General features: G+C 39.5%; 1 protein-coding gene across 1 annotated transcript; it reads left to right on the forward strand.

Moving 5' to 3' along the window:
• Positions 1 to 580: 580 nt before the first annotated feature.
• On the forward strand, positions 581 to 3657 carry LOC140004708 (uncharacterized). Its single transcript, XM_072044849.1, has 4 exons — positions 581 to 1236; positions 1341 to 1890; positions 2119 to 2580; positions 2746 to 3657. The coding sequence occupies exons 1-4, from the start codon at positions 581 to 583 to the stop codon at positions 3655 to 3657; spliced, it is 2580 nt and encodes an 859-aa protein (XP_071900950.1).
• The last annotated feature ends 3552 nt before the right edge of the window (positions 3658 to 7209 follow it).

Below are 7209 nucleotides of genomic sequence, written 5' to 3' on the forward strand. Positions count from 1 at the left end.
CTCGAGGATTATCAATTATAACTTATAGTGGCCAACCATGCCCTAGAAGACGCCTGAGCACAATTAAAGCGGGAGACGAGAAAAACTGAAAAGTTGGAGAGAGCCCTGGATGCATTTGACAAAATTTGAGAAGGAATTCGGAAGCTTACTATAGGAAATTCTAGAGAGTCTCAACGTACTAGTTTAGCAAGGCATGAGGATTTTATAAAAATGGTCAGTCGAACCATCAATAAAGCTGTACAAAATGATTGAACTTGTCAGTGGTTAATGAGAATTTCTACTTGAATTTCTACATTCACTTACAGGTTTGAAATTGGGATTTTACCCCGAAGGTGTTGCATCATATTAGGCCGACTCTTGGTACAAAAAGGGCTCTTTCATAGGACATGCATCCGAATTATTTAAATATCTACTAACTCATTTTTTTCCTTTTTCTTGAATAAATTACAACAATTTGACAGAAAATTCACTTCTAAATCAGTTTCTTTTCTCCACTATCAGGTATTTTTTCACAATAGTTACCCAAAGAAGCCCCATCATTACCAGGTCCCGAAGTAGAGTCTTGAGACAGTCTATAAACATGAGTTCAGTACCAGAAACTTCGAAAAGATCTGCTATAATAACGTCGCCGGATTTCACAGCATTGGGAGCTCAGTTAAGTGAGGTACTTGGCAAGTTCAATGAATTAAGTGCTGAAATGACCGCACAAAGGCGTGTAATTGATCAGTTGGTCGCAAGCAACAGTGGTGGTGGTGTCCCCAACGACCAAGAACCTATCGATAATCACCCACCTGCACAAGACTATCAACCACCCCACACATCCAATACTCAAATACCTTTCTCTCCTCCTTTCGCTAATCCGCTTGAAAATACCTTTACCCGACTAAATTCAGACTTTTCCTATATGCATCCAAATTATGTATTGGTGAACCCAACCAGTAGTCAAATCCCTCAAACCCATCCACAAATCAATCTGAACGTTCCCCCCAACCCTCAGGGACCGCACCACCACCTTACAGAGCCTTTTCTACTGGATACTGCATCTCAAGGGAAGGCGGCGATGGAAGAACAACGTACACCCATTGATAAAGATCTGTTAAAAAGGTTGGATCGATTCGATGACTTTATAAAAAAGAATCAAGGGTTGAGCAGGCATGGTGGTTTGGACTACGATGAATTGTGTCTTTTCCCAAATATTCAGCTACCGTTGGGATTCAAAACCCCTAAATTCAGCAAGTATGATGAACTAAAAATCCTAAAACGCATCTCAAGATGTTTGCCAACAAGTTAGGTAAACCCGTGGATGATGAGAATTTACCTATGCGTCTATTTTAGAAAAGTTTGGAGAGAGATGCTTTAGATTGGTATTCAAATTTGAAGTCTGAAGAGGTCAAAATCTGGTTGGATTTGTCAACAACCTTTGTGAAGCAATATGAGTTTAATTGTGAATTGGCACCAACACGAACCATACTGGAGGGTACGAAAAGAAAGCCGTCGGAAGATCACAAGACTTACGCAAAACGGTGGAGAAAGTTAGCTGCCAAAGTGGAGCCTCCTATGACTGAGGAGGAGATTGTTCGTACTTTCATCAAGACTCACGATCCATCCTATTTTGAAGAGATCTTCCACATGACGGGAAGTTCATTTGCTGCTATCATTAACAAATTGGAGGAGTATGATGAATTTATCAAAGCGGGGAAGATTGTTAATGTGTCTGCATTAAAGTTGCAATTGGATGCTCTACAAAATCAAAACAGCAATGGGAAAAAGCCCCAATTCAAGAAGAAAGAAGGTGATACTGCTTTTATATGGGATCAGGGCCCGTCTTTCAGACCTAGAAACCATCCCACCTATTCTTTCCCTTACCCGTATTACACCAATCCTCAACCAGTCTACCACACTACTACCCAATTCTATCATTCCCGACCAAATCATTTGAATACCTCGCCCTTACATCCAACTTCACAACCTGTCTTTCAAAATCACTCTCGTCCCATTTATCATTCCAGACCAACCCTGCAAAACAATAACCCTTCTCAAAATCCTTTGCAAACCAGTGAAATTCAAATTCAGAAGCAATTTCAAACCTTCACCAACTTGGGCTGACCTATTGATCAGTTGTATGAGCAATTAAAAGCAGTTGGAAAAATTGGCACTGTTCCTCCCAAAATCTATCCCAGAGGTCCTCCTGCCGATTATGATCCGCATGCAATCTGTGCTTATCATTCTGGAAGTCCAGGTCATATCACTGGCAATTGTTGGGGTTTAAAACATAAGATTCAGGACATGATTGACTCTGGAGACATTCTTCTCAGAAGAAAGGGAGAGCAGGGACCGAATGTTAGTAAGAATCATTTACCTAAGCATGGGAACACTGTTGGAGTTATCATCGCTGATGAAGATTTTATCGATCCCACACAGTACATTTTAGATGAAATTGAAGTGTTTGGCATGATGGAGGCTGACCATGCGAGAATGAGAAAACTGTCGCCTGTTGAAAAGTCCATGACTAAGGATAATGTCGAGAAAAATTTGAAATCTTTTGTGGAGCCATTTATAATAGAAGGAGGGCCTTCCGAGGTTGACAAAGTTCCTTTTATTCTGGATCTACCATATTTTGAATAGGATATATCAGAGTCTGTTATTCTCGAATTTTCGGAACAAATGCCTGTCAATAACTTGCAAGAGGTACCATGAAATTACGAGGAACCTAGTCTATTAATTGGAGATAAAAAATGCTTGAAGAAGGAGGTATCTACTGTTGTCAGGTCTGAAAAAACTGCGAAAAACTCCGAAATCGGCGTTCAATTCAGAGCCAAGGTTAAATCCCTGAAGCCCAAGTCTCTTGTGTCTGAAAAGGAAGCTGTGGATTTTCTAAAGATGCTAAAGAGAAGCGAGTACAAAACAGTGGAGCAGTTGAATGGGATGCCTGCTCAGATCTCTTTTTTGAATCTTCTCTTGACCTCCGAATTACACAGAGAAGCATTGCTCAAAATCTTGAACGAAGCCCAAGTCCCTAAAGATATTCCAGTGGATAAATTTTCTAACATTGTGGGGAATGTACTTGCTGCTAATCATATTGCCTTCTCCGATGATGATCTGACTGCAGAAGGGATCGGGCATAACAGAGTTTTGTATATATCAATCCGTTGCAATGGAAAGCTGTTGCCGAGGGTTTTAGTGGATAATGGGTCAGCGTTGAATATCTGTACATGGAACACTCTCACCAAGCTTGGATTTCTTGATATTAAACTCCATCCATCTGCAACTGTGGTTCGAGGATTTGATGGTTCAAGGAGGGAATCTATGGGTAAAACAGATCTGGTATCGGAGATAGGTCCTGCTCAATTCCAAGTTACTTGCCAAGTCATGGATTTCTCCAGCGTTTACAATATTTTACTTGGAAGACCTTGGATACATGCTTCCAATTCAGTGTCATCTTCTCTGCATCAAATATTGAGGTTTATTGCGAATGATCAACTCATTATTGTGTTTGCTGAGGATGACTGTACCATGATCGTTGGTGCAAAGTTTAATGGTGAAAATAGAAAAAGAACTCCAATTTCGTCTCATCACGTTGCTGACATCGTCTCTGTGGGATGGGCATCCAAGGATAAGTCGCTGACTCAATCAGATTTGCCAGAGGCAGTATTATGATGGCGAGAGAGATGATCCGAGGCGGATATGAAATAGGAAGAGGTCTTGGGCGAGAATTGCAAGGAATTTTGGAGCCGATAGAGATCCCAACGCAAAAGGATACATTTGGACTGGGATTTCATCCAACTGCTAAGGAAAGAAAGGAAATGCAAGCTCGAAAACAAGCTGAAAAGAAGGGCAAGCAAACTGCCTTAAATATCCCTCCGCTATATCACACTTTTCCTCGTCCATCAGAGGTGATTATGCCAGAAACGAAGAATCCTATGGAGGAGATTGAAGTGGATCTGTCTCAGCTATTTGTCGGGGCTACTTATGAGGAGGGGCCATCAGAGAATGCAGAATTTTTGCCAATTACCGAAAGAGCTATTCAGAATTAGACTACTGATTACTTTCCCTCTCGAAGGGAATTTCGGTAAATTTAAGGGGATTGTCTTTTGTCTAGATCATATCCAGATAGGACAGTAGTCTGGATCTTTTGTTAAAAGAAATTGCTTTCATCTTTTAAACCTTTATTCTTGTTTCAGTTAATATAATTTGCTTTGTTTAAGAAAATTGCTGAAACGAAAATAAAGATTTGGGTTAAATATGTCTTTAAATAGCAATCATATCTGTATATTTATCTTTTTGTGAAGTCTCGATGCATTTTGAATTTAATGAAATAAAAGATTTCTCCAGTATTTGCTATTTATTTATTACTTATGTGCTATTCTATTTTCAGATGGCCACAAATAAAATCCTTTGACCCTTTGGATGTCACTATTTTGGAATTCGATGGATGCAATCTCGATATCTCTCATGAACTTGAAATCATGCAATCTGAAATTCAAAGCGAGAGCGATACTGAGGAAGAATTTGAGTCTATTTCAAGGGATTTAAAACACTATGAAGAGAAATCCAAACCCAACTTAGAAGAAACAGAAATCGTCAATATTGGCACTAAGACGGAGGTTAAAGAAGATAAAGTCAGCATTCATTTGAATAAGAAACAGAAGGAGGAAATGATTGAATTCTTAATACTTTTTCAAGATGTGTGTGCATGGTCATACGATGATATGCCAGAGATCTCTACAGATATAGTGGTTCACAGGTTGCCAACACACCCAAATTTTTTACTTGTAAAGCAGAAGTCACGTAAATTCAAACCAGAAATGAGTCTCAAAATAAAGGAGCAAATTATGAAACAGCTCAATGCTAAGATAATCATGGTGTTTCATTATCCCATCAGGCTATCCAATCCTGTGCCAGTGCCTAAGAAATCTGGGGAGGTGCGAGTATGTGTTGATTACAGAGATCTGAATAAGGCCAGTCCGAAAGACGATTTTCCTTTGCCAAACATTCATATTTTTTTGGACAATACTGCTGGACATGAAATTGAATCTTTTGGTGATTGTTTTGCTGGGTATCATCAATCTTAATGGCAGAAGAAGACAGAGAAAAAATCTCTTTTATCATCCCGTGGGGAATCTTTTGTTATAAAGTGATGCCTTTCGGGTTGAAGAATGCTGGAGCCACTTATAAGAGGACCATGACTACCCTGTTCCAAGACATGATTCACAAAGAGATGAAAGTCTATGTGGATGATATCATAATTAAATCCAAGAAGGTTGAGGACCATTTGGTTGATTTAAAGAAATTGTTTGAAAGATTGAGGATGTATAATTTGAAGTTGAACCCCGCGAAATGTGCTTTTGGAGCTCCGGCTGGTAATTTATTGGATTTTATTGTCAGCAAAAAGGGTATAGAGATAGATCCTGCTAAAATAAAAGCAATTCGAGATATGCCCATTCCAAAAAGTCAAAAAGATGTGAAGAGTTTTCTTGGAAAGATCAATTTCATTGGCCGATTCATTGCACAGTTAACTTCTACCTTTGAGCATTTATTCAAACTGTTGAAAAAGAATGCGCCGATGGAGTGGAATGAAAAGTGTCAGCAAGCTTTTGATAAGATCAAAAATTATTTGTTAAATCCTCCGGTCTTAGTGCCACCTCAGCCAGGGAGACCTTTGATTATGTATTTGTCTGTTCTTGATGAGGCTGTGGAACAGCATGACGAGTCTAGGAGAAAGGAGCAAGTCATCTACTATCTGAGCAAGAAATTTACAGCATATGAAGCCAACTATTCTTTCCTTGAGATAAGTTGTTGTACTTTAGCATGGGCAGCTCAGAAGTTGAAACATTATTTGCTCGGTTATACTACTTACTTGATTTCCCATTCTGATCCTTTAAAATACCTACTGGAAAAGTCGATGCCCACGGGACGTATGGCTAAGTGGCAAATGATCCTTTCCGAGTTCGACATTGTCTTCACAACACAAAAGACAGTCAAGGGTCAAGTTATAGCAGATCATTTGGCAGAAAATCCAAGAGATGATGATTACCAACCATTGCATACCTACTTTCCTGATGAAGAAATTCTGTTCGTTGGAGCAGTTGAAAATATGAGTACGCAGTATCCTGGATGGAGGTTATTTTTTAACGGTGCGGCAAATTCTTTTGGAACTGGAATTGGAGCAATTTTAGTGTCGCCTGAAGGGAAACATTATCCTGCTACCGCCAAATTACAGTTTCCTTGTACCAACAACATGGTTGAGTATGAAGCTTGTATTTTTGGATTGAAAATGGCATTGGACATGGAGATCAAGGACCTGATAGCATTCAGTGATTCTGATTTACTTATGCACCAGACGCTTAAGCAGTGGGTAACTCGGGATTCAAAAATTATGTTGTAACATTGTAACTTGCTTAGTTTGGCAAGCAAATTCAGGAATTTGGAACTCAGACTTATTCCCCGCACTCGTAATGCCTTTGCTGATACTTTAGCTACACTGTTTTCGATGATCCAACATCCCGATGAACTGGTGATTGAACCTATACAGATTCAACTTCAGAATAGGCCAGCGCATTGTCTGATTACGGAAAGGGTCACTGGTGGTCGCTCATGGTACAATGATATTAAGGAATTCATGAAAACGGGATACTACTCTCCTGATACTGATTCTGTTGCAAAAAGTTTCTTACACAGAATGTCAGCAATATTTTTCTTGAATGGAGAAGTACTATACAAGAAAACATCTGATTTGGGCCTTCTGAGATGCATCAATGAAGGGGAAGCATATTATATGATGAAAGAAATGCATAGCGGGGTTTGTGGGCCACATATGAATGGGCATCTACTGGCTAAGAAGATCATGAGAACAGGATATTTTTGGCTTACCATGGAGCATGACTGTGTAGATTTTGTTAGAAAGTGTGTTAAGTGTCAAATGCATGGTGATGTTATACGTGCTCCTCCTACAGAATTGCATAGTATGACTGCTCCATGGCCATGTTCGATCTGGGGAATGGATGTGATCGGAACTATTGATCTTCCTGCTTCAAATGGGCATCGATTCATCTTAGTGGCGATTGAATATTTCACCAAATGGTTGAGGCAGTGTCCTATAAGCATGTGATTAAGAAAGTGGTGTCGAATTTTTTGAGAAATAATATCATCTGTCGTTTTAGGGTACCAGAGACGTTAATCACCGATAATGCCAAAAACCTCAACAATGAT

The sequence above is a fragment of the Coffea arabica genome, chromosome 4c, assembly GCF_036785885.1.
Source record: "Coffea arabica cultivar ET-39 chromosome 4c, Coffea Arabica ET-39 HiFi, whole genome shotgun sequence".
In the NCBI taxonomy this organism is placed as follows: Eukaryota; Viridiplantae; Streptophyta; class Magnoliopsida; order Gentianales; family Rubiaceae; genus Coffea; species Coffea arabica.